At 34.1% G+C, this 27,896-nt stretch overlaps 1 protein-coding gene across 1 annotated transcript; it reads right to left on the bottom strand.

The window, feature by feature from the left end:
- Window positions 1–3,467: 3,467 nt before the first annotated feature.
- Window positions 3,468–27,656, bottom strand: LOC124365814 (cyclin-dependent-like kinase 5). Its single transcript, XM_046821851.1, has 7 exons — window positions 27,398–27,656; window positions 22,585–22,673; window positions 20,704–20,897; window positions 16,662–16,749; window positions 10,145–10,316; window positions 7,167–7,336; window positions 3,468–4,008 (listed from the first exon to the last, which is right to left on the bottom strand). The coding sequence occupies exons 1-7, from the start codon at window positions 27,432–27,434 to the stop codon at window positions 3,871–3,873; spliced, it is 888 nt and encodes a 295-aa protein (XP_046677807.1). The 5' UTR covers window positions 27,435–27,656; the 3' UTR covers window positions 3,468–3,870.
- Window positions 27,657–27,896: the final 240 nt, after the last annotated feature.

Raw genomic sequence — 27,896 nt, 5'->3', positions numbered from 1 at the left:
TTGCTTGTTATCTTTCTACAGAAAAAAGGTTCAAGGTTTGGGGTAAATAAGGGAATTCAACCTAAACTGATTTATAGTGTTGAAATGACTTCCACACAGGGTAAACTAAATATTATAACAGCTATTTTAGGATGAAAAATAAAGTATTCTTTTTGAGATACACAATAAAATTTTATTTGAGTACAAAAATATGTCACAATAGTATAAAGAACTGCTGTACACCTATTTACATAAAGTCAATTATTTTAGAATCTCAAAAACTATGACTCAGTTACAAGCAAGACGAATAGACTAAAAAATAAGCACTGAATGCAATCAAATGAAAGACAAAATATTATTTACAACCATAGCACAAACTAGATATCTACTGGACATACAAGTTGTGAAACAACAACTTTACTTTTTCATAAAGCTGTACTTAAACATCTTCTTAGAAATAAGATTAGATAGTAGTAAAATAAAACATTAATAATTGGGCTCAATGGAATGCACTGCACAATGTTTTATGAATTATATTTAATGACTAGATTCAAGTTAAAGCAACATTATTGTTATAATGCGAGAACAAATAACTGGCTTTCTTAATGCAACAGCTTTAGACATACCTCAAAAATACTAATTCATCTTGAAAGTTTGAACACCTTCGGTCTTTATGTATACATACAAAACTATAAGCGTTACAGTATAAATTCGACTTTACGACATGAAAATAAAATATCTATTAATGCGAATAAAAGAAATTGAGATTCAAAGTCCTAGAATTTGTTCAATTCGATATAATTTTGCTGTAAGGAACATAACCTTTCATAAATTATTTCTATACTAAAATTTCACTTCTGGCACAGTTGGAAGAAAGGTAGATTTCATGTTGTGTTGACATCTCAAAATACGAAACTAAAGATGCATTATTTGTTTAGAAGGTTAATTTTAACAACACTAATGTTATGACATCTCTTTAATGGTCAAAAGACTCTTAATATTAAAAAAAAGTATAAAACTACACAATCTTAAATTCTTACAGTAATTAAAATAATTTAAGTGATTTCTGAAAATTTCAACTTGGTTTAGTTGCAGTCAGACACTTGTCAACAATTGCAACGATTCAATGTTCTGGTACAAATCTTAAAATGTTTAAAGGCAATCATTTGGAAACCTTACGAGATATTACACGTCTAAATACACGGAAAATTAGGAAAAAATAACTGAGAAATGATTACTTGTCATAACTTTGAACCGCTCTTATATTGAAACCTTAGAAGATATCGAAAAGTGTAAAAACAAACATTATACTTAATCATATAAATGACAAATTTATTATTTCTTTTAACTATTTCAACTTATATTATCTTTCCAATACGAGAAAAGATACCTCCTACGAGATCAAGGACCTTACTACCAAAGAACTTTGTCAAACTTCACAATAATAATAACCTGGAACCATAAGATTTATTTTGATAAAAAAGTTGGATAGTGAACATTAGTTCAATTCAACTCTATCCCAACTTAAAATCCAATTGAGGTTTGATTTTTAATTTTGTTCAAACAGTACTCATTTTGTTAACAATGCTCAGAAATTGGCTTTTTGGTGTTGTTGGTTTTATTAACACATTTCAAAATTTTGAATTGTCCCTCACTCCTCATTTTGGAGAAGAGGATAATTTAAAAAGTCTATACAAAAATTCTTAGCTGATGTTATTATATATATCCACAACTTATGGGATCTGAAACTGCTTAACAATTCAAAAATTAAGAGAGGGCTAATGGTTGAAACTTTTGGGTCACTCAATATAATATAAACCAAACTATATGTATACAACACAAAGTATGTGTGTCTGTATGTAAACAAAAATGTTTCTTATTAAGTGAGAGCTGCTGAAACCGTATACTGGTTGGCCTCATGGTGTTCTTCCAGGGTGCGCTAAAGGCCTTTGAGGCTTAAATGCATGGCAATAGGCTGCCCCATAGAAGAGAAAAACTTTGAATTTTGGCTAAACTTTAAAGAAAAATAAACAATAACTGGAAAATAAAATGAAAGTGATACCATTTTTAGGAGTGTGTTTTAGAGAGGTAACATATTAAAACCTGTTTACACATATAAGCATATTCTACCCATATATTACTCATAATCATGACTGAGTGTATCTACTTAAAATCATTAATAATATTTAAATACAGCGGAACCTGGATATATCGAACCTCAATATATTGGATTCATTGATAAATCAATGTTTCGTCATTCCCCTTGAATAAACCGTTTGCTTAAATATTAATTTTACTTCTATATACAGTATATATCAGGTTTAATTTAAATAACCCCACAAACGAAGTTTCAGTTTATCAGCACAACAAGCTGAATTACAGTACCGTATTTTTCATGTTGAGACTTGAAACTCGGTCTGATTTGGATGTCACCGTAATTCGAGCAAATTTAAGTTAACTCAGTGAGCTGTGTGCATTAGGCTTTCAACCGTAACAGTATTTTATGTAAACATGCGATGGTAAACATATTATATTTATATTACTTTTTCAATTAAATTTCATGTTCCCAATTATACCGTAATACAGTATCTTCCATTAAAATTTATGTACAACACATTATAATTTCTTATAACATATTTCCCAATAAAGTATTCATAATCAAGCCTACATTATTATTTGTTCTTTATATCAAACCCTGCTGATTTAACCTTGGTGTAATGAATAACAGAACAAGAACTGTAAACCTCTATATATCGAAGACAGTTCTAAATCGCCTTGATATATTGAAACTCATTATATCAGAATTCCCCATATATCGGAAGTTTTGCATTTCCCCTTGAGGTAAGGTATATCGAGGTTCAACTGTAGTTTCATTAATAAATGTGAAAATTATGCCTGACTCTTCACACATACATACTACAAATTATATCTGCCACTGGTACGACTGATGATGACACTGAAAAGCCTTTTTTAAAATTACATACATTGATAATATTAGAAAAATAAATAATACTCAACAGATATTACTACACATAAAATAATTGTTTTTAATGATTGTTATAGTAAAATGATACAACCATGCAATTATATATACTGTGAAAGTGATTGTAATCCTTGTTTTATTTACTTATACCTTTTTTAACTTATAGAAGTTCAATATATTTACTAAAAGTCTTAACTTGCTTTGGTATTTACTGTAATACAATCTTAAAATTAAAATTATACTAACATTTCAGTACAGGATTACTGGAAGAAAACTAGCAAGATTCAATCGAAACACCAACATTTCTAACATGTCTTCACTGCTATTCTCTATCTTTCTCCAACGATCCACAATATTCCACGAACTGTAACATTACGAGTAACCAATGTAGTCAAATCTTGCTGGTTTCTTTCCAAACTTTTAAACTTCTAATGTCCAAAACCTCTTCTGATCTGCATTAGAAGATCACAGATGCTTAAAATCATGCAGCGCCTCTGTTTGTCAAACTGGGTAGCTAATGTTTATACTTAATACAACATGAGATCCGAAAATGAAAATAGAGTTTGAACTGCTAATGATCATAATCCATTGTCACTTTTTAAAATTTAACAGAATCGTTAATGTCCACTTTTAGATAACTAGGTGAATAATTAATTATTTAAATTATATTTTCCTAAACACCAACAGCTTTGTTTCAGTACACAACCGTAATGAATGAGTGGTTACATAAGTACACGTTACTTTATGGCATATACCAGTAAAACCATTTCGGATTTTTTTGAGGGTATAAAATTGAACATTTCCAATCAGTTCAGAGATTTTTTACACGGACAACATATTTGGTGTTGAATGAGCAACGGTCAAATCGCTTAAATCTGTCAGTCTGAGAAGGGAGGAGTGGGTGGAGCTCACTGGCGGATGGAGGGGGGGAGGTCAGCGAAGTAGACATGTGCCATAGCGTCGTCTGCTGCCATCCGCTGCCCTGGATTGCACACTAGCAGTCGCTGTAGGAGGTCCCTGCCCTTGCTGTTTAGCTTGGGAACCACCTGAAACACGGAACTCAAAACATCAATATGTCATATCCTCTTCGACGTTCACTATTCTTAGATTCATACTTGGCAGGTAACAAAGCTAGTATTATGCCCTGGGCACCTAAACAGTATCCTTTTCTATGTGGGCAGATTTCAGGATTACTTCGGCTTGAAACAACTTTATTCCTAATGGTGAATAGCTTTTTAGAAACAGACTATGGTAAACGTCATGCTATAACATTTCATGGTTCAACAGGCAGTTTTCAATTCATGAAAATAAATCCAAACATCAGTATCTACCATAGAATACAGAGTAAGAATTATGTTCATCTGTCGTCAATAACAAATTTTTAATAAAGAATTGTGTTCAGATCATTCATGTCCAGAACTCTAACCTTCCCAATAAAAAACTCCCGGTCAGGTGACCTCTGAAATCACATAAGGTGGTCATGTGACTTCTGAAATCACATAAGGTGGTCATGTGACCTCTGAGATCACATAAAGTGGTCACAAACTTCTCATGACACAGGAACCATATTGAGAATCTCACAAATCAAGAATTTTATCGTCTTCAAACATGTAATTGACAAAGTACAGAACAGAATTATAGGCTTGACATTATTTAAAACAAATAACAAACTCATCTAAAATTAAACAAATTAACATCAGTAAAGTTGATAACAATGGAAAAAAAAACAAATACATAATAACAATGAACCTACATAAACAGACCAACAGTTTGATATCATTCACATAAATCATATTGAAAATTACAGTTGTTTTCAGTTTAAAATCTGAAATTGCTTGTAACCACAGGTCATATTTGCTGAGTATAAAATGTTTTCAATTATTACTAAATGTTAATAAAAACAATACTTTTCCAATTTGTTTATTTTTTGGACGAGGCCTTTTGAAACAAAAGGTTTCATGTTTGGAGTCGCCTGATGATGAAACCTGTGGTTTCGAAAGGCCTTGTCCAAAAAGTAAACAAATCGGAAAAGTATTGTTTTTATTAACATTTAAAAATTATCCAATTGCTCCAAGAGTCTTTAATTTTTGCAAGAGCTATTTTTATAAAATTAGTTATAAAATTAATTACCTACTGTAATTAGTGGTACATGACATGCTTCCTGTGGCAGTATATTTAAAATCTTAACTTTCAAAGCTCAAAGGCTGTTTTTTTTTCAATTTTATTGGTAAAAATATATTATTTTGTTTAATAGGACAGTTATGTATATCTTGTTCAACCCTGAAAGTATGTAGATTTTCCTTCACTTCAATTGACCAACAATAAATACATAACAAAGTTAATTTTGAATTTTTTTAAAATGAGATAGCAGGATGCTCTTTTGAAAAATTTGCTTGGTATCCATATTGCTGTTTTAGCCATGTAGTCTTTATGAGAACTAAAATTCACCCACCGTGTGCTACCATAACTTAACCCTTTCCACTCGGATTTTTTTCACTAGTCTGCCCCCTCAGCTCGTATTTATTTTAGCATATTTCAGTAAAAACCCATTTTTAGCAAACTGGAAGTCAATAAAGTATATACATTATTATATTGTATAATAATTTTATTTTATTTCTAATTTATATTTTAGAGATATAAAATTTGATAATTACACTAATAAGTTTTATATTTTAGCATGGTATGGTATCGTTCAAAACACTCTGCAGGATGAAGACCAGGATTTTTTGAACAGGTTTTTTACAATAGTAAAGTGTTTCCTTTCTTCCTCCTGGCACCTTTCTATTGCTACAAACAGCACAGTCTTTAGTTTTTTTTGTTGGATGAGCTGCAAGAAAGTGAGGTTGTTTGTTTAGCCTTTCTTCTTTTTCTACTGATGAAGGACGACCCCGCTTCAAACTCATAGGGTTACGGACATGGCCTACAAGTTCAGTGATAAGGACTTCTCTGAAATTCCTGTGTTGAATTGTTTTTTCTCCATGGTTTTGTTTATTCGTGTTGAACAAGAGAAAGCTATTTACTATTCCCACTTCCAACATCCAGAAAAATAGCTTTCTCCACTACTTCAGAGATTTACGGGGAAATTTGTAGGAAGCAATATAGTGGTCTGCTTGGTCCAAGCCACCCATATATTTGTTATACTGACAGATAACTGTTGGCTTTTGTATGTTTATTTGATTATCCTTGCCTCAATTAAGTAATTCAGCAATAACTTCTGAATCAGAAAGAAAAGAGGTACTTGGTAACGACATATCGAGTCACTAATGCGAACGCGTCTGAAAATTGGTTAGGAAACGTGACTACAATGACAAAGCAAAATAAATCAGCAGCCGACCAATCGTAGTTCAGCTGTAATTTATTAGTTCCTGAGAATGCCGTGCGATCGCAGCACCAATCGGAAACATCGTAGGCCGGCTAAAAATAAAGTAAAGCTGACGTCACTGCAATGTCGGATGGCGTCCGACATATGAGCGGAAGGGCAAAATAGCAATGTCGGACAACGTCCGACATACGAGCGGAAAGGGTTAAGTGCATGTGGAAGAATGCATAATAAGCGGTAACTAGCATTTTCATTGTCACAGAATTCCTTAGTCTACATAGAAGATAAGCTACAATGACATAAGCCCAAGACAGTCTCTATCAAGGTAATGTGACAATCAAAAGCAGAGTGGAATAACGTTGTCGTCATTTGTATGCTGCACACGATAACGAGGCATTAATGCTGGCTATGCCTCACAAGTACAGTATTGATCTTGGTGAACTCTGGTCTGATATCTTAACTACTTAAGAAATCATAACCAAACTTCTCTGAGGCAGCTATGTGTTCTTCAGTAGAGCAACAAACTCAGTTTAAAAAAAGAATTATTCTAAAGATTCCACTACTCATCTCATCTTGTTTTCATGAAAACCAGACAAGAAAAGCACACACCCCAATTGTACTATACATACAGGTAATAAACAGATTATAACGTTTACACTGTGTTACGTTAAATAACTTAAAACTTACAATTTTAAATGTGTCACCTTTAAAAATAGCCTAGTAAACAATCTAGTTGCACATCCATATACACTATTACCAGCTACAAGTTTAACTTCATGTGAGCTAATCTCTTGATTTTCTTGACTATTTTAAACTACTGGACATTTACGGAAACTGAAAGATTAAAGGAATGGAAACAGGAATGGTAAGAAAGAAGGCCGGTACCTGCAAAAGACTCATGGTGGGCTGATACAGGGGGAATGGCTTGTAGTCAGGCAGTTGTGTGAGGCCGGGCCATGTCTCCTCGCTGGGTGTACCCAACAGCTTGAAGATCCGCTTCAGCTGATCATCCACATCGGATCCGGGAAACAGTGGTCGTCCAGCATTAGCCAACTCTGTGACAAACACACTTAAGAGTTTTAGTAAAGAAGGCATGTAGACAGAGACATAATGAAAAGAAGACGGAAGTAACATTGAAGTAATATATTAGTACAATAAAAATATTTTTTAACCCTGGAACTGGCAATCATCATTATAATTTTGATCTGAATCGATTCTTAAGTGGTAATTGGCATTATAATGTCGATCTGACATGCACCCGTTTCAACAATTCATTTAGTACATAAGTCAACACTACCACAACTATTTATATACCATTTAAAACAGAAAGAATTGCTGATTTCAATGATGAAATTCGTTTTGCTGTTTTGGCAACAGTGATGGTCAAAAACTTGCCAGAACGATGGTCTTCATCTAGCCATTTCAAAGCAGGTGTCACTCTGTTTTGATCTTTAGATTTAATCACAAAAGGTACTTACTTCGAGAGATAATGTTGATTACTTATAAACAAGTTTATTATGGATGTTTTTAAAATCAATATGTAGTATTTTTGTTAGTGATTTCATGTGTGATATGTTTTAATTAGGAAAGCCTAGATCAATCTTGGCCATTGTGCAGTAAAAGTGTTTGGGAGCTACAATATTAGTGATACATCATGGGTATGCTTTATTATGTTGGTTTATAGCTTTTTTAGGCTCTCATTTCAATAATGTCCTAACATTTTGCTAATTTTTGACATTAGAGAACTTGTTGACCTGTCAGACTTAAACAAGCGAGGCTTTGACAGTGACACCTAGGTTTTCCTTTATGCTTTCTGAAACCCTAAACTAAGCCAATATTTCAGCAAAAATTCAAAATTAGTATTTATTTATTTTAAAATTAATATAATCAGTGAAATATGTCCATATCAAAACATACGTTTTAATTTTTGAAAATGATCATGCCCACAATAACACATTTAGATACCTACAAAAACTAAAAAAAAATAGTTTATCATTTAATTATTAGTTTGTGGTGTGTATAATTCTCTACATGTTGATATATTTTGGACTTTTATACTTAGTACAACAATTATATTTTTTACATTTAAATAATAACTGTACCCATAGAAACAAATTAAACCTTTCATGTACTATTTGAGGTTTTTACAATATATTTAATTTTTCTTCAAGACAATTTGGATAATGTTATATAATTTCTGAAACTAAATAAAATAAAGAATAAATTGGCTTTCTTAAATTCTAACATTTATTATATTATCACACTTCACCGGGTGTTCAGTCCCACTACTTAAAAAAAATTTAGTGAAGTCATGTTATTTTTAATGGTTTATGCATGTTTTTATACCATAATTATCTCCAACATTCTTCTGTAAAAAATAATTTTAAAGTACAGGTACAATATATTAAAAATGGCCTGACGAGGAAAACATTACTGCCAGTTTCAATGTTAAATGACAGTGATAATTCTAAAGTGATTGTTGTTTTTTTGTGGCAAAGAAAATGAACATACACTATAGTTATTGTATACAGCGTAGATAACACTATCCTAATTGAAGTTAAAACTGGCCTGCTTTCTTTTAGCTGCTTAACTTACAATTTGAACTGTTGTATGAGGTGGTATCAGAAAGTTCCCACACTGTACTCATAATTATTTTAAAGGCAGTGCGCCAGTAGCCTCTGCTGCAACAGCCGCTGAGTCGTGCCTAGTTTCTTTGTTGTGAGGGGTTAGGTTATGTCTACAAGTTTTGCTTTATAATGTTATAATTATGTAGGAAGTTTTATGATGGCTGATAAATTAAATGGTTGATAAACAATTACGTCAAAAAAATGGTGAGTACAGACCGAGAACTTTCTGATACCACCTTGTATCCTCAACGCGTTGGTAGACTGTGGTAGACATCTTACAGTGCAGAGGATGGGTACTCGGTTTGGTCCCACTCAGTATAGACCAGCAGTAAAGATCTTAAATTAAAATAAATAGCTCCGAAAGTTTCTCATGGATGAAATTTCCAGTGAAATAAACTCAAATCAAAAGGATATTTACCTTCTAAATTTAAATGATTTTATATACCATCACATTTCATTTTTACAATTTATTTGTTAAATACGTTTAATCTAGAAAAGGTATATTTGCCAGTTAAAAGGGTTCCCTTCTTGACCTGCTTACACAAATAGGATTGAAGCAAACACATTTTGTGAAGTTTCTATACAACTAAAGAAGGCTGTTGTTGAATCCCTTGTATTTTTCTTGATTTAAACTTCATTTGGGGCAGTTCAGACAGTCAGTACAGTAATGTATATCTTACTTTCTGTATCTAGAAAACCATTTTCAATTCCATTTTAACAGAATAAGAACCTGCAGATAGAGAAAATGTGTGGAAGTTACAAGATGTAAGTTCAACTAATTTCATTCCAATAATACGAATAAAGGCAGTACCTATTGTGGTATTTCCATTGCCTTCATTCAATCAATTTCATATATTAAAAATTAAATCAACGAATGGTGAATTAGTTTTAATGATTTTATTGTGAACTTCATCTATTACAAGACATGTGTGCAGATAGACCATAAAATCATATAGCCAATTAACAATTCAATTATTTCCAAAAACAAAATTTAAGGTTCTCAATATAGTAAACCTTTTCTATTATTAATATGTCTAACTAATTAGACAGTATACTAAACAATTATTTAACATAACTAAACATTTACCAAACGTGACAATAACATTTAACATTTCTTGGTTTGTCTGTTGAAAGTATATCTCAAAATCGTAAAAATAAGAATAATTGTATTAATTCAAAGTGTACACAAAACATTACTTTAACTAAGACTAGAAGTGTCAATAGATTTTATCGTACCGGCAAAGATGCAGCCAGCTGACCACATGTCAATGGAAGTAGTGTACAATTTGGCACCAAAGAGAACATCGGGTGGTCGGTACCAGAGAGTTACCACTTCTGCTGAGTAGCACTTCACTGGGATACCAAACGCTCGGGCCAACCCGAAATCTGCCAGCTTCAATTCTCCATTCTGAAAGGTGCATATATGAGAGAATTACCATCTATGCTTAGTCGCAGTAACTTTTTACTGTTTTCTTTTATTTTGTTAAAAAAATAATTTAGCCCGGAAGACAAGATTTTCGGAAGTCAGGTGGAATAGATTTGGGGAAATGGAGAGGAGGGACACTGTCTAAAGAAGTTTTTGTCAAACACAATAGAGTAAAAGAGGATATTACTAGAATTATTTATTATTAGATCATAATTAGTAACCCAAATAAAGTGAGAATGGTGCTATGGCAGACTTAATAGTTCCAAAGATAATGATTTTTAATTTTTGTAAAGCTAAATACAAAGAAACATTTTCACAATGATATCAGCAGATGACAGATTCAAGGGTCGATGACACGTTTATTCACTACGCAGTATTAAAACGAGGAGGGTAGCGGACAGCAATTGGTAAAACAGTTTTTCTGCCTCCTCACTTCCACCCATACCTCATAACAAAGGGCGAGTTGCCACATCATACGTCCGCCAATAGACAAAATATCCGGGTTACCTCATAAATCAAGAACGATCATATGATCTTCGGTTTCAACTGGAAAAACATGAGAGTATATCTCGTATATACCACATCAGTACTTACCTGAATCTCTGCTGCAAACATAAATATACATGACAAGAAACCATACAGCATAATCTGTTACTCCTCACAACACAACAACTGGAAATCAAAGCTCTTCAAATTCATGGAAACGGTAAATGACTGCATAAAATTTCCAATACTTTTCACCATCAGCATAAACGAACTGTGGCATCCAATAATGCCAAATAAAGCCAGCACAGAAGAAATACTACAAGTTGTACTTCAATTCAATAGTAATGCCTACCTGCACAGATATAGAATCTATACAAGTGACAAAAAAATAAAGAAAACCATTGACTCCATACTAGATACCTGCTTTAAACACCAACTCAGCCTTTCAAGAATAGCCAGCGAAAATGACCCAACCATATACAGCACATGGAGAAGAAGAGGCGCAAACTTCAACAATGACAAATTGCCTGCGACTACAAATACTACAGCTAAAGATCAAAATCTAGAAATTACTGAAACACAAGCCTTCATTAAAGCAGCAATGGAGGAACAAAAAAATGCCTGGAGACAAGCAGAAGGGGCCTTACTAAAATCCTTTGCTGAATTCTATAAGGCCAACTCCTTGAACAAAGGCCCTCTCTCTCTCTCAATACAAGCACTAGAAACAAAGATCGCAGCGTCAAAAATAGCTTATGACATAATTGACCTCAGTACCGGTCAACCTCTGCTGCGCCTAAAACCAACAAAACAGTACTGCTACGGCTTTGACGGCACTCGATTTATTAAACTAACTTACAACAACTCAAAATACACAGTCGATGCCAACACAAGGCCAGCAAACAAAATAATTCTGGTCTCAGGAGAAACCGAGGTGATGAATCAGTTGGCGCTCTATGGTGGCATAAAAAATGTTGACATAGACAAGAACACTGACATAAAACTCCAACTTGTCCAAGGCGTGCCCGGATGTGGCAAAACAACGTTTATTATAAACAACCACTCAAAAAATGACCTGGTCCTTTTCCCAACCAGGGAGGGAGCAAATGACTTTAGAAATCGGCTAAAATTAAAACAAAATACCCAACCACACAATAATAAGCATATCAAAGACTCATGCAGAACAGTGCACTCCTTCATAATAAATCTAACAGACCACATAAAAAAAGGAGGAAGATACAACAGGGTAATTATAGATGAAGCCTTAATGCTCCATGCTGGAGAAATCCTCTTTGCTTGTGCGATTGCCGGAGTAAAAGAGGCACTACTGGTGGGAGATAAACAACAAATACCTTTCATAAACAGGACAAACTACAACATGACATACTATGACATCACAAGAGTGGCTGAGGTGACACAAGTCCTAAGTTTCTCATATAGATGTACTAACAGTATCACCACCCTCTTAGCATCTTATTATGAACAAGGAATGGTAACCTGCAACCCTGTGAAAAACGAGACGAGCCTAAAGTACCTGGAAGACATAAAAGAGCTGCAATTGGACAAAGACCTTTATAAAGTCCTTGTATTCAAACAGGCTGAAAAACGAGCACTTAATAACCTAGGCTTTAATGTGTCAACAGTGCATGAATTTCAAGGCAAACAAGCAGGGCATGTAGCAGTCATACGAACATCAAGGAAAAAAGAAGACATATATGACTCCCTACCACACTGTATTGTTGCCATCTCCAGACACACTCAATCTTTTATCTATTTCACCCCCACTGGAGATGACACGCTGAGCAAGTGGATAAGACTGATGAACTCGCACGCAAGCCAGGACCTAGCTGACCACTTTCAACCTCCACACACGGAAAACACCTCAAAACCGCAACAAGCAGAATTGAAAAAAACTCACCCCCAAACCTTGTTGATACAGAACCCCTCACCCCCTTTGACATTGAGAAAGGGAAACACCTCACCAACCATGAACCTGAAGGAACCAGAAGAGTCCCACTCAAAAGTCTGCAACACCACCCTTCCGCCACATCCGACATCGCCATTCCAAACAAACAGCCCAAACAACATAATAGTATTACCTGAAATACACAAATACGATGATGGAAGCGAACCAGAGCTTCCAGTCTTCTTGAAAAGGAAATTTCCTGTAAGGGAGATGAAAACCCAAGTAGAGGATCCCAATGAAATAGTAATATCTGAATATCACAATCAAGCCTCCCCAGAACCAGATCATTTATTGGAACTTAAAGACCACTCGGATAAATCCTCAGAGACTGGAAATACTACAAAAGATAAGGACACTAAACAGAGACACGCAACTCTGCAAATTAACACAAACAAAACCTCTTTTTTAGATTGCACTCGAAGGACAAGGGACAAAGAAAAAACCATTTTTGTAACAAGGACGTTCATAAACTCCGAAAGGAAAAGAAAATAGCAACATGTACAGAACTAACAACCCACAAAGACACAGAACTCAACATCGAGGAAAATTCAGCACCTTATACAAAACACAAAATTAAAATCATGCACCAAAATGTAAATTGGCTATCCAACAAAATTGACAGACTTACTCATTTCATAAGCGAGGAAAACCCGGACCTTATAATAGTAACTGAACACGGCTTGACCAAAGAAAACCTGGAAAACACCCGCATTGATGGCTATACACTTGTAGGTGGCTTTGCCAGGAAAAACCATATCAAAGGAGGGGTGGCAGGATACATAAAAGATGACCTCAAACAGCACACTAATCTCATATACACAAGTGGAGATGAGAGCGAGCTTATTTGCGAGACAGCTCTCTTCGAGATAAAAACAAAGAAAACAAGCCTACGAATACTCGGAGTCTACAGACCTCCCAACGCAAACTTAGACCAAGGTATTGACATACTTACAGAACAACTCGACAGATCTCTAGAGTCACACAAAAAGATCGTGCTTGTAGGAGACATCAATGTGGACAGCCTGACTGAAAGCAATGACAAATCCAAACTCGAAGAGCTCCTAACATCTTATCAGATAACAAGAATGAACCTACCACCCACACGTATCACCAGAGATACCTCTAAATCAATAGACTGGATATGCACTAACATTGACCAACAATTGATAAACACATCGGTTATCTCATCCGGACTTTCTGACCATACAGCCCAATCAGCCACAATAATCACATCAAAAATAAAAGAAAGCTTCAAAGAAAGAAAAAGAATTTTCAGCAAGAAAACAATAGAACTTTTCAAATCCAGACTGCAAACCCAAAACTGGGTCATTCTCCATGCTCAAGAGGACATAAACGACTTGTATGACACCTTCCACACTATCACACAATCTATTCTAGATGAAACCTGCCCATTAAAAACCTGCGCAACCAGACATAACAAAGGCTTAAGGCAGTGCTGGGACACGGAATGTGCCAAATTAAAAAGTGAATACATAAAAGCTTTGGAAAAGGAACAATGCACAGGAAGAGCAGAAGACAAAATGGAGACGGCTGCAAGGAAAAAGAGTTACGACACTAAACTAAAATCGCTACGTAAAGAATATATGGCAGAATATATAAACAAAGCTGACAACAGGTCCAGAGCGTTATGGCAAGTGGTAAATAACCAGCGTAAGGCTAAAACTGACAACAACACAGAATTGCTCCTCCTCATGGACAACACCATTATAACACAACCAGCAGAAGTGGCAAACTGTTTCAACACATTTTTCTCAACTGTGGCACACAGAACACTCCAAAACTCTGATCTTAATCCGAACCCAGACCCCGATGACTATGAACCACCTCCACCTATAAAGCAGAACTTACACTTCAAACCAGCAACAACTAATGAAATCTTAAAAATCATAGACTCCCTAAAACCAAAAACCTCATCTGGAGCAGATCACATATCAGCTAAACTTGTAAAAGCATGTAAAAACGAACTGTTAAGACCACTCACCCTTATAACTAACAAATCTCTTTCACAAGGAATTTTCCCCAACCAATTAAAAATAGCTAAAGTCTACCCAAAGTACAAAGCCGGACCACATAATGACACAAACAGCTATCGACCTATTTCACTCATTTCTACTTTTTCAAAAATTTTAGAAAAAGTTGTCTTACACAGACTCCTAAACTACCTTGAGGAAAACAAACTTCTTACTTACCAACAACACGGATTCCTAAAGGGCAGATCAACATCCACAGCCTTAATACAATTCATAGAATACATTATAGATCAACTGGAAGAAGGCTGCACAGCAACCTGCCTCTTCCTAGACTTCAGTAAGGCTTTTGATTGCCTAAATCACGAACAACTACTCCAAAAACTAGGAAACCTTGGTATAAGAGGAAAAGCTCAAAGCTGGTTCCGTAGCTACCTGACTGATAGAAAGATGTTTGTGGAAGTAAATTACACTGAAAACAACATACTACAGAAATGTCAATCAAAAACCACTGACACACAAAGGGGTGTACCACAAGGATCGGTTCTGGGGCCAGTCTTGTTCCTCCTACTTACAAATGACATGCCCAACTGGCTAGGAGACATCTGTCATACCGTCATGTATGCAGACGACACAGCACTAACAATAGCAAATAAATCAATAGCAATACTCCAGAGAAACACAACTGCCACTTTCAATAAAACAAAACTATTCTGTACCAGAAATGACCTTGTCTTAAATAATAAAAAAAACAGTTCAGATGACCTTCAGCAATCTACGCAGAGACCTTAACTTGACGCTCCCAGACCTAGAAATAAAAAACACCACCAGACACCTTGGTATCATAATTGATGATAAACTGTCATGGAAGCCACAAATAGATCAACTGTGCAAAAAACTATCTGCAGGAAACTATGTTATACGTAGAATAAAACAAATAAGTGGCACAGACACGGCCAAGGTAGCTTACTTTGCTCTCTTCGAATCACACCTGAGATATGGCATTGCCACTTGGGGAGGAACATCCAAAACCAACCTTGAGAGAGTTCTGATCAACCAGAAGAGGGCAATTAGATGCCTCGCAGGCCTTAACTACCGTGACAGCTGCCGAGAACACTTCAAAAATTTTAAAATATTGACAGTCGTATCACTCTACATAAGAGAAGTAATCTTCCACACTGTAAAAACATCACAGCCAAGACACTCAGATCTGCACCAGCACAACACTAGACATGCCTCGGACTTCGCATTGCCCCCACACCATCTGAGCCTATACAAGAGGAAACCATCCTATAAAGGAGCCGCCTACTTCAACCACCTTCCAGAGCACTTAAAGAACCAACCACCTCACCGCTTCAAGAAACAACTGACTCTGTGGCTCCAAGAGAGACCTTTTTACACAGAAGAAGAATTTACAAACAGCTAAAAATTGTTACCTTATACCTGTATAACTGACGCTATGTACTGTTCTCAAAGAACATGTCAATAAAGTATATTGTCTATTGTCTATTGTCTATACAACTACATCACTTACGGTGTTTAAAACGGTTTTATTCCCTTCAATGAATTGCTGCAGAAATGTATGATATTTACAAGTTTTGTTTGAATAGAGAGGTTAAAATAACAAAAATATGAAAATATTCTCCCACAACAGAGCAGCTGAATCATTCAGTTTATAGCATCAGAAGCATGTTGCATGATTTTGGACCAGGATAGGGTTAAAGTTGTGATCACTGTATTTACTGAATAACCAAAACATCAATATTCTGTTTGAAATAAATTAGTTACACTATAACGTGATATATAGTGATTCCATATTTTAAATGAAAGGAGTTGCGGAAATAATATGAATAGTTAACTACTTAGTTAAGAAGAACCTAGGGACTGTACCTTGTTGATAAGAAGGTTCTGTGGTTTAAGATCTCTGTGTAGAACATTATGGCTGTGACAGAACGCTAAACCTCGCAGTAACTGAAACCTGAAAAATCAGACAATAGAACATAAAATGGTGAAGTATAATGTATGTACAATTTGATGTTGTTCGCAGATGTCTAAATAAATTTCTTCAAACATGAAACTCAAATCTTATCCCTTTACGCATTAGTTATTCAGTGAAGTGAATATAAAGTAGTTGTTGCTAATGCTTAACTACACATCTCAAAAAAAATTAAGGGATCACTTCTATTGCTTGGTGTAGGATAAATATAAATACACGAGAGAGTATTACTTTGTCTGCAGATAAAGATAGTATCTTGATGAGAAAGATAAGTAATTTTTTAATTTCCGAATAGTTCTGTTAAAGATAAATACTGCTGATTTGCTTATCAGGTCCAAAAAAGAATGACATGAGGAAAAATTCAGGTGTAGTTCTATAACTTGCTGAACTTGTGTCAGTTTAGATGTTGATCAGTTGATGTTTGATGGTTGTTCTGCTTGGTTTTCATTGTAATGGTGGGTTTTAGACGGGTTTTGTCCGATACAGAAGTCAGTTGAGCAGTAACTTTGATACTAAAAGGTGTTTCCCAAAGAATTTGGGTAGACGGTTAGGTGTAAGTCATTCAGTTGTTTAAAGATTGTACCAGGAGCAAGGCACTCTTCACAGAAGACCAGGAAAAGGTCGCTCGAGGTCCACCATGTACATAGTAGACAGATTTTTACGAGTTAATGTACTTCTAATTCAGTTTTCAACTGTTACAGATCTTGAAAATGACCTTAGTCAAGCAACTGGAACTTGTATATTAGCCAAAACTGTGAGAAATAGCCTTAGATATTTTTATGTCCATGAAAAATACAGTAATTTATTATAATATATTCCTACTTCATGAACTGAAGAATGCCTCTTAATCTTCATTAAAACCGACATAAAAAAATTATTCACATTTCATCTTTGTTAGTTCAATATAAATTTCATCAATTAGTAACGTACTGTAGAGAATTTTATATTTATGTTATGTTCATGTCTTAATGTAAATAAAAGTAGTTTATTCCTAACATATAGAGAGAAAATATTGAAGGAAAGTTTCAATTCTGTAGTGTGGGCAAATGAACAAGATGAACGGGAAAGTTTAGACTGAGAAATGTTGAAGGAGAGGCAGGCATTAAGAGGAATAATGCGAAATGTAAAGGAAAAAAGTAAATACCATCAACATGAAGAAAGGACTGATTTTTTAATGAAGAGTAATGAATGATATTTGTAAATATTACAAGTTTAACAATACGTGTATGTTATTTATTAAATTCCTTCCTATACCATTGCCTACACCAAAATTCAGGATTGCCTAAGTGAATTACTATAAATAAACAAGTGGTCAGCAAAATGAACTGCTCAGAATAGAAATAATCAAACTAAATTATATGCGCTCAAATAGCTGCAAACCAATGGCAGTAAGCTCAATTAGTATGAACCAATGCTACTTATATGGTATAAACTCCTAAGTTATTTATTAATCTTTTATAAACAAACATAAAATAATATGAACTATTAACTTTTCAAAACAAAACTGTAACAATTTCTAGGCAATCATTTGGTAAGAAACTCATCAGAGGCACTGACACGAACTGAATAAATTGGCTGATGAATCTAAGTAAATGCCTTATGATAAAGATAATTTCTCTCACTTCTCACTACTGAGCACCTTAGAACTCACTACTGAAGACCCTAAGTGTAGAGTATGTAATCAGTCAGAGGAGACTGCTAATCACATTACTGTGGATTGTGAAAGGCTTGAGATTGGTAGAAGAAATTTATTCCAAACCTAACATCCAGGTAGGGCTGTAAAACACCCAGGAATTTATGAATCAGGGTAAATACACAATATCCAAAAATGCCCAGATATTCTGAATTTGAATGAGAACTCCTTTTTGAAGTAAGTTAAACTTTGGGATTTTTCAGAGTTGTTGAAGCGCTATTAAGTTATTAATATTCACATAAATTATAATTGGAACAAAAATTAAGTTTAGAAAATTAAGAAATAGAATTAACCCTCTCCCGCTCGCATTGTTTCCAGGCGCTCACGGTGTTTGTAACCTCAATTAATTCGCTCTGCCGGTCGCGCTCGGTCAAAATACGCGGCGCCTCAACTTACATACGTTCTGTCATTGTAATTAACTATAATTATATATATTAATTATTTAACTATATATTGGTTCAATGAAGTTGATTGTATGAGACCAGGGAGGGGGCACACGGACAGCTGGGCGCCGGGTTGTTTGTTGCGCAGTTACTTGGTGAAGATCATTGTCTGGCACGCCGTCACTGCCCCTGCCACTGTGATCACTCCGAACTACATCCTCAATGCCACCAACCACTTCACAAAGCTCTGGTACATCACTACACTCACTTGAATCGTCGCAATCACTACTGATAACGAGATCGATTTCACTGTCACGAAGTGTACGACTACAACCCGCCATTGTTTCTGCACAACTAATATAAATAGCAAAATAATGGAATAAATCTACTGTAAAAGTAAAGTAAATGGTCTCCTGATAGCAAACAACCTGTAGTAGTACAAACTATTGCTACTCGAGCGCAGCACTTATCGGCTCTAGTAGATAAAGCAGTGCGTGCCGATCTGTGCCGTTTAGGCTGCAGTGGCTATGCCGATTCATGCCTTGCAAGCGGGAGAGGGTTAAATGGGTCTACCCAGTCCAAACTAAAAAGTTCTGAAAAAATGGTTTAATTTAATTTTTAAAGGAAGATTCATCTACTCTCTAATAAAAAAAATAAACTGAAAAATCCTCCACACGTATTTGAATGAATATTGTTATTAGGCCTATTCTGAGTAGCAAGCACTTTCTTCTCCCACATCCTATTTGATATTTTCCAGTAATTAACAATTAAAGCCAACTATAGTCAATAGTCAATAGTCAAATAGTCAAAAGTTCTTTATTTACAACAGCATAAAGAAGTGTAATGGCGTCAAACTATGGTACCTAACTGACTGAACGTTTAAAAAAGCCTACCACTTGAGGGGCTAGAAATATTTTATTTCTGCCTATCTGTTTTTTCCACACAATGGTCTTGAGGACAAATTCACCAAATTGTCAGTTTTCAAATTTTGCACGAAGATTTATTTCTCTATATGTAACATTAAGTTGGATAATTTAGCAGAGCGTAATGCAATCAGTTTTACATTTATCTTATTGATACAAGATGGCAAAGAGAAAATTGCGAATACACAAATTTGTAAACAAACTGAGTAGTCAATTTTACATTTTAACATGTAGTATAATAACAGATTTTATGAGATTACTTTTTTGAATTGGTCAGTAACACTTTCGTTGCGTTCTGTTCATTCTTTTAAAGTTGTGTCAATTTATTTGTTATTATTTCACCAGTATTCAAAAAGGACTTTAAATTATTAAAGTACACTTACACAAAATAAAAATACTTTAAAAACCATTTAAACAGGAGGAAGACAACGTTGAAAACGTTTGAAATATTCAAAAATACGCAGACACTTTTTTAATTTGGAAGGATAAATATTGTTGCTAATTTCAATTTAAGACATCAAATGACTGTTTCAATCTTAGTTTGATCTATACTTCATCAAAACTAAGTGTTGTATAAAACTCAAACACTAAAAGTACCGTACCCTAGTTTTGTTTATTTAAATAATGAATATTGAGTAAATTACCTATTTATATTTACACCCTCCCCTCACCCCACTGGGTACTAACCCAACTTACATCACTAAATGAATTTGAAATGAATGAAATGAAATTGAATTTGAAAGGTGATGAATTTGAAGTCAGCATTGGACTCTTGGATCTCACTGAAAGTATAGGGGTGGGCAGACCCTACTAATGAAACCTGGGGTGCACAATATGATTAGGTTGACACGCTGGGGATTATGAGTCCTTTATACTCTCTTTAAAATCTAATCGTATCAAACATGACATTTCTGCTGTTAGATTAAAAAATACTCACATGAATGATTTTACAACGTCCAGATCGATCTCGCCGTTGAGACTGTCAAAGTACTTCTTGAGGTCCTGGTCGCAGTGTTCGAACACCAAAGTCAGTTTCTTGTCACTGTGAAGCACGTCATACAGACGCACAATGTTCTTGTGTTTCAGCTCCTTCAACAGGCAAATCTCCCGGAGAGCTGAGGACGGAACACCCTAGAGAGAAAAAGTCCAGATTTAAAGTTAGGCTTATTGTTGATAGTTTACAATTTACTCTTTGAATGACATGTGATTATTTATATGTGTGGTAGGTATTCTAAACCAGAAAAATTGTCACCAGGACCTAGTGATAGTAGGCCTAACTTACAGAGCATTTGATAAAGCCAACAAAAGTTGAGAACTTTACTTGTAATTTGTTTTGAACTTGCAAAAAAAGTATTAACCCTTTTACTGCCAGCGTTGTATTTATAATGTACTAGCCAAAATTGCCAAAGGGGAAAATGCCAAACATAAAAACTAAATGTATCTTTTTTTATTGTTCATTGAATTTGAGTAATTTTAAGATGTATTTACTCTATTTAACTGGTAGTTTACAAACAATAATAACAAATGTTAATGTGAACCAAATTTGTAATTAAAATAAAATTAAGGTTGATTACAAAAAGTTAAAAAGTGTGTTTAGCACATGAACATTTATTTTTAATATTATGATATCATAAGCAATTTTTTTTCTATTTAGGCCTAGTCCAGATTTTGGACATTCTATTGATAGAATAAGGAAGTGCTTAAAGTTTACAAAAAGCACACTACACATTACAGAGTAAAAAAAATGTAATGTCTATACACTTAAAATATTTCAACATCTATGCTGTACAAAGCAGGTGGCATGTACCCCCCTTTAGCATGCCACATGTGTTGGTAAGTTTCATCAAAGAGAACGAAAATATAAATCCAGTACTTCAAAAGCGTTTCTCTCTAACCCTCGCACCTAAATGACCAAAATACAGAATATTTAAGGATTTGGACATAACAATATCCAGTAAAAAAAGATAGGTGTCTGATATACCGGAAGTCAGCAGTAAAAGAGTTAACTAAAGCTATAATAACAACTGTAATGGAATTGGACTAAAACTGTGAATTGCACAGTTGATCAAATCAACAGGGTTGCAAGGACAGGAACTAACTCAAGGTCAACAAAGAGGAGGTGACATGCCAATAGTGGTGTAGGAATGTACAAATCTGCAAGGTGTGCTCAACTGGAGGAAATACAAAACTTTTAAGTTAAATGAATATAAATTAATGTAAAACAGCTCAAGATTTTGGTTCAATTAATCCACCATGTTGGAACATGGACACTAATATTCATTAACAAAGTCATATGGTCAACAATCAGTTTTGTAATCAAACCTCATTATTTAAAAATAACTTGAAAAGTAACTAAGATTCTTGAATCCTTTTAAAAGTAATGTAAGGAAAAAACTCGTTTCAATATAGACTCATTTTCATTAGTTGGTTTATTGTGTTCAGTGTACGTAATGTTAACTTTATCCAAAATTGGCATTGTAGGTGTTAAGTTCATAAAAAAGTTTAAAGATACTGTATTTTGTTCTATATTTAAATTTATATGGTTACAGAACGTCTTACAGTTATCCAGTGGGCATCTGTTATACTCATATTTTGTAAAATTTACTAAAATGTAAGAGTTTTGTGCATAGTTTTAACAATCAAGTTGAGTAACCAAACCTTTTATTATTAACATAGCTCATCATACGAACGTCCCTCAGTGGAGACTGTAATCAAGCTACTCCTTAATTCAATTCTGCTGATTATATTAACCTGTGAAATTCCTGTTCGATCGATAGTATAGTGTATTAAAAAATTATTAAGACATATAAAAACTCACCTCGTCATCATCATCGAGTCTGACCCTTTTAAGAGCTACTATTTCAAGTGTTTCTCTATTCTTGGCCTTGAAAACTGTTCCATACGTTCCTGTAATTAATTGGTTAACTATTACATATGTTTCATACAAGTTTAAACATTTTTATTACCTATAATAAAAGATAAGTTAATTAAATTTGATAAACAGCAGTTCAACGTAGTTCCTGGTTGGGTGCCAGGCAAATGAAGTTATTCTTAGAAATTAAATAGCAAATCCTTAGCCAAGAAAGGCCCTGGAAGCTTATTGAGGAAAGGAGTCAGGCTGTGGGGTTGCTTCCTTATAAGGGCAGAGCTGTAGTAAGTGCATGGGAAACAGAGGATCATATCCAAGGCCTAGAGAACTCAGACAACAAAAATGTTGCTCTCTCCTAATGCTAAAGGGTGGATTAAGTAAGCACAAGTGGAACTCGGTACATTAACAGGACACTGCTTCTTTTGGGAATATCTAATACAGGTTGGATTAAGCCAGTCTGATGAATACAGACTCTGTGGAGAAGCTGTCAATATTAGTTCAAGTATCAGCACAATATATGTTGTTGGAATGTTCTGCTATTTATGAAAACAAGCAAAAGGCAACACTTTCTTCCTGGCCCCAAAGGAAATCAGAGATCAAGAACCCACAAATTTAACAGGCTTTTGTGTAAAACTCAGATTTGAGGGTAAAACAAACGTAACGGAAACGAAAAGACATTTAAGTTCCTGAGGACTAAGTGTAGAATCTACAATCGTCCTTCAGGAAAAAAAATATTTATGGCATTAAATAACAATAAAATCAGAAATCATTTTGTTATTATCATTTTTCTAACAATAGAGAAATTAGAAAATAAATAATATTTTATCATTTTCCACCTAGATGCACGTCCTTTGCCCTTACACAGCTTTATACATCTCATCGATCAAATCCTCAGCACGTCAAGAGTTGCCATTTCTTTAAGAATACAATTAAATTGGGAATTTTTGGTATTTGGCTATGATGGAGTTTTTCCTGCCTTTCTTCAAAAAGGGTTGAACATCTTATTAAATACTCTGATTATTCTGTTCAGAAGCAGCTACGCCCTAGGAATTATTCCAAAGAACTGGAGGAAGGCAGTTGTGGTGTTAGTACGGAAAAAAGATAGGGATCCGACTCAACCTAACTCGTACAGACCCATAAAGCTTAACTTCCTTCATGGTGAAAAGTATTGAAAAATAATCAATAGACACATTAGAGATAGAATCTCACTAGTACACCCACTCAGTATATATCTCAACATATGTATGTAGAAGGTAAATCAACTACCACCGCTCTCCACAGCTTAGTGGAAGCAGTGGAGAACACCTTCAATGGAAAGGAATATTTTATTATATATTTTATTTTTTTGTATGAAACAAGGAACATTTATATGCAGTTGGATTAATTTTTTTTATTTAAATTTAGGATTTTTTTCCATTATAAGTGAAAAAAAACTAAAAGCCAAACAAAAATATCCAAAATATCTTAAAAAGTGTTTTTTATGCAAAACATACAACTTTAAACCAAATTTGAACATTGTTTTTGGTTAATAGTAAAATTTTGTTTATACAACAAATGACATAATATTCACATTCTAATATTTTTAGACATTTTCTGTACATGCTTATTATATTTTGAGACCTTTTCTATGATGCAGAGCGTAAAAGTTCTGAAAATAAAAATGTATTTTTTGTTTTTTTATACTAAAATATCTAAAAATGTTTGTGAAGTATTTTGCCAAGAAATAAAAGTTGTAAAAACACATAATATAGCTTACTGACAGAAAATGCTTAACCCTTTTAGCCCCGGCGTCCGATATATCGGACAGAGGTGGTCTAGCTAAAATGCCCAACGTCCGATATACCGGACGTCTCGAGAATTTAATGTAGCTGGCTAATAATATGTCCAAATGCCATCAGTTTCGGTATAGTAGTCAGTGAAGCAACGGGCTACATGCAAAAACAATAAACCTTCCAATTGGCATTGTATTTCGTCGTCGTTGAGCGTAGTTTATTTGTCGATGTCAGCTGTCAGACGACTTCAGTTGCATTGTTGTTGTATGCTGACTTATAACCTCAATTAGTTTGCATGATTGAAAGCGGTTGTTTTTCGTGTGATTTATTGTATTATTAGTAAAAAAACATGAGTAAACGTCGTAGAGAAAAGTTACCAGTGAGTGAAAACACTTTGATAAACACTTGGTACTTTGGGATTATACCGACCACACCCAGACATGAATCGTTATTTGACATTTTGCTTCTACTGATTACTAGATTAGCGTAGAACAATATTTCGTCAATATAAAACAGGAATTGTCTTATCGCAAACCCCTCCCCATCCTCAGACAGAGGTCAACGTCGAGCGGTCTAGTAGATAACGTGATTGCAGAGTCTCGCCGCCCGTTCACCTGGTGCGTCGCTTTGTTGTACTTCCGTGTTTTACCTCTACATTTCTCCAAACACAAAAATTCAATAAAAACAAACATGATCAAACTAAAACTAAACTCTTTATTGAAAAAACACCCAAAACTTGTTTTTATTCTTGATCACACTCCGCCACCCAAAATGCGAGTGCCATGCCTTCGCGCTGATGTCAATGAAAGAAAAACATCCATCGAGATAGTACCTATCAGTAAAATATCAAATTCTAGAGGATCTGATCAGAAATATAAATTGAATTGTAATGGAAAGGCAATTATGTACCGTGCAAATCATGTGATGCCGCATGGCCTGTCGTAATCGGGATTCTCGAGAAAGATAAGATAACAGCGACAACAATACCGATCACAATGCCTGGAAATGCTTGTAAGTTTGTAATTTTGTAATTAAAGAGTTGTTTTTTCGTTCTATCATGTTTGTTTCTATAAATTTATATTTTTGTGTTCTTCATACTGGTGTGGTCGGTATAATCCCAAAGTACCATATTATTAGTGGTGAATGTGCTATTTTTGAACACAATGAATTGAGTTGTTTATATAAAATGTATATATATTGTAAATATTATTTCTTTTCCTTTTTTGAAAAATTAAACAAGTTTTAGTCTTACAAACCATTACAATTAGTTTGTGTAATTTTACAATTGTTATTATTTCAAAAGTGCAAAAACAAGTATACATATCTGTATACTTCTACTGACGTGTATGTGGAAATATATGAAAAAGTGCTTATGCAGCAATACACTTAATTGGATATATCTCCTGCATTTATCAAGGAAAGATCTTCAAATTTTGTGTGTGTAGTAAGAAATATGTGTACAACAAAATTGCTTCATTTTTCAGGGGCTACAATTTTTTTTCTACCCTTTATGTATGTCCAAACTATAAAAAATAAAAAAATAATAAATACGCTAAAAAAACAAATCATTCTGTAAAAGTACTTTTTAACTATTACATCTAAGAGTACACTTATTTGTGAACAATTTAAAACAAAAACCTAAAAATTATCTTCAAAAATAAGAAAACTAGATGTATTTTCCCTCAATTCTGCACTACGGTCCCTTATCGCCATGGGCTTTCTGGCAAGTCCATGGAAAAATGGCTGGGGTTAAAAGGGTTAAAATGAAATAAATTTATTGTAATCAAAACTAATTGTCTAAAGTTCACCTCACTTATTTACTGGGTCCCTCATAGTGTTCAATAAATAAAAAAATAATGAAACAAACATTACTTTTAATCAAGGTGTAGGCCTAGCTATAATGATTTTTATATCACAATTTTAGACTACCAACTTGTGAATGCCACTAAATTATTGTACAATAAGTGAATCACAAATAAACCATTGATCACGGTATAGTTTATAGATACAAGCTTAGAATTCACAAATAAAAGTTTAGAATACAAAATGAGTTATGCTGGTGCATCAATATGGCGGCTATAATCCTCTCGAAATCACAAAGTTTGAGTATAAAATAAACACTTGTAATTTACTTATCCTTTGAATATATTTATACCACTTAAGGCAAATTTTACACGGAAAAGTTTGGTACTAACACAACTCTATTAATATTACAAGAAACAACAAAATACTAGCGACTAGTGAAACTAGTCGTCTAACATCACAGAAATGTTGTAAACAATGGTTTCGTCAAAGGTCTTTCTTTGCAACATATATCAACAAACTGATTTTTGAAGCAGATAATCTTGTTGAGAAATAAATTATGAATGCAGAGATGTAGCCAAACTCATTCCTAATCGAAAACCGTATAAGGAAAAAGCTCACTCGAAGTGTGCGACCAAATGCAGCAAACCAATATTTGTATTGCAAGTTTATAATTTTGGTGCATGCTTATGAGGCCTACGCATTATTATCCAATAAATGATGTATCAAATTAATCAGTGAAATATCACACCTAATTTGGTATAATATTTATTCTACTTAATATTTATTTTCAATAGCAAAAGTTGAATTAGCCTAAATACTAGATGACTGAAAAATCGAAGAGTGACTAGTCATTCAACATTGGAGAAACATATTTTAGCGATTTGTCACTGGTCATCTAACAGATGGAGGGTTAAAGATTTGACGATATTGGACTCATCTAGAACTATAAATTAATTCTAACCTTGCAAAAAATCAACCATTTATGTTTGGTACAAGGCCTAGTCTACTGGCAATTGGCCAATGTTTATTTCTTAAACAAGCACAGTATGGATTAATATACCTCAATTCATGCTCAGCGTCTTAAGGTCATAAGAGTTAATAAAATTAATGTTTATGTTAAAAATCCGCAAATACAAAGGTTTAACAAAGAGTAGCTAAATATTTTATTTGCCTAAACTATTTACCTTCTCCTATTTTTTCCAACTTCTCATACTTTTGCATAGTTAATGTTAGCCGTAGAAAGGCAATCTTTAAGAATTGTTCAAACAGCAAAATTATAAACACGGCAACAATTTTAATTAGGCTCTAACAAATTTTTAATAAATGTTTTAATGTAACGTACTGATAAAACGTAAAAGCTGGATAAAACACTGAACTGAGAACTTTGATAATGTTGACTCAGACTAAAGTCCACCCGATTACTCGAAATGAACAATTTCTCAGTTTGAGATTACTGCACTTCTGTCGTCTACAACAGAGTACATCGTCAGTATGTAGGATATTATACTGCTTGATACATTTACCACCGTGAAGTTAGCGTCACTTTATCGTCCGTCTGTATTCCGTGCAACAATTTTGCAGTCAACAATCTGAAGGCGCTAACAAACATTCAAAATCTGAAATAATAGTATAAAACTAATTATTAAAAAACGATCTTTCACAAAATCTACACAGTTAATCGTA

This window comes from Homalodisca vitripennis, chromosome 7 (genome assembly GCF_021130785.1).
Source record: "Homalodisca vitripennis isolate AUS2020 chromosome 7, UT_GWSS_2.1, whole genome shotgun sequence".
Lineage (NCBI taxonomy): Eukaryota > Metazoa > Arthropoda > Insecta > Hemiptera > Cicadellidae > Homalodisca > Homalodisca vitripennis.
This window is presented reverse-complemented; position numbering and strand designations above follow the sequence as displayed.

Bases quoted from the DNA above. Each gene is read 5' to 3' on its own strand.
- LOC124365814 (XM_046821851.1), bottom strand. From the start codon at position 27,434: ATGCAAAAGTATGAGAAGTTGGAAAAAATAGGAGAAG. The intron at 20,898-22,584 runs GTGAGTTTTTAT...TTTTCTCTCTAG, and splicing joins GACTCGATGATGATGACGAG to GGTGTTCCGTCCTCAGCTCT. The intron at 4,009-7,166 runs GTACCGGCCTTC...TCCGTGTTTCAG, and splicing joins CCACCATGAGTCTTTTGCAG to GTGGTTCCCAAGCTAAACAG.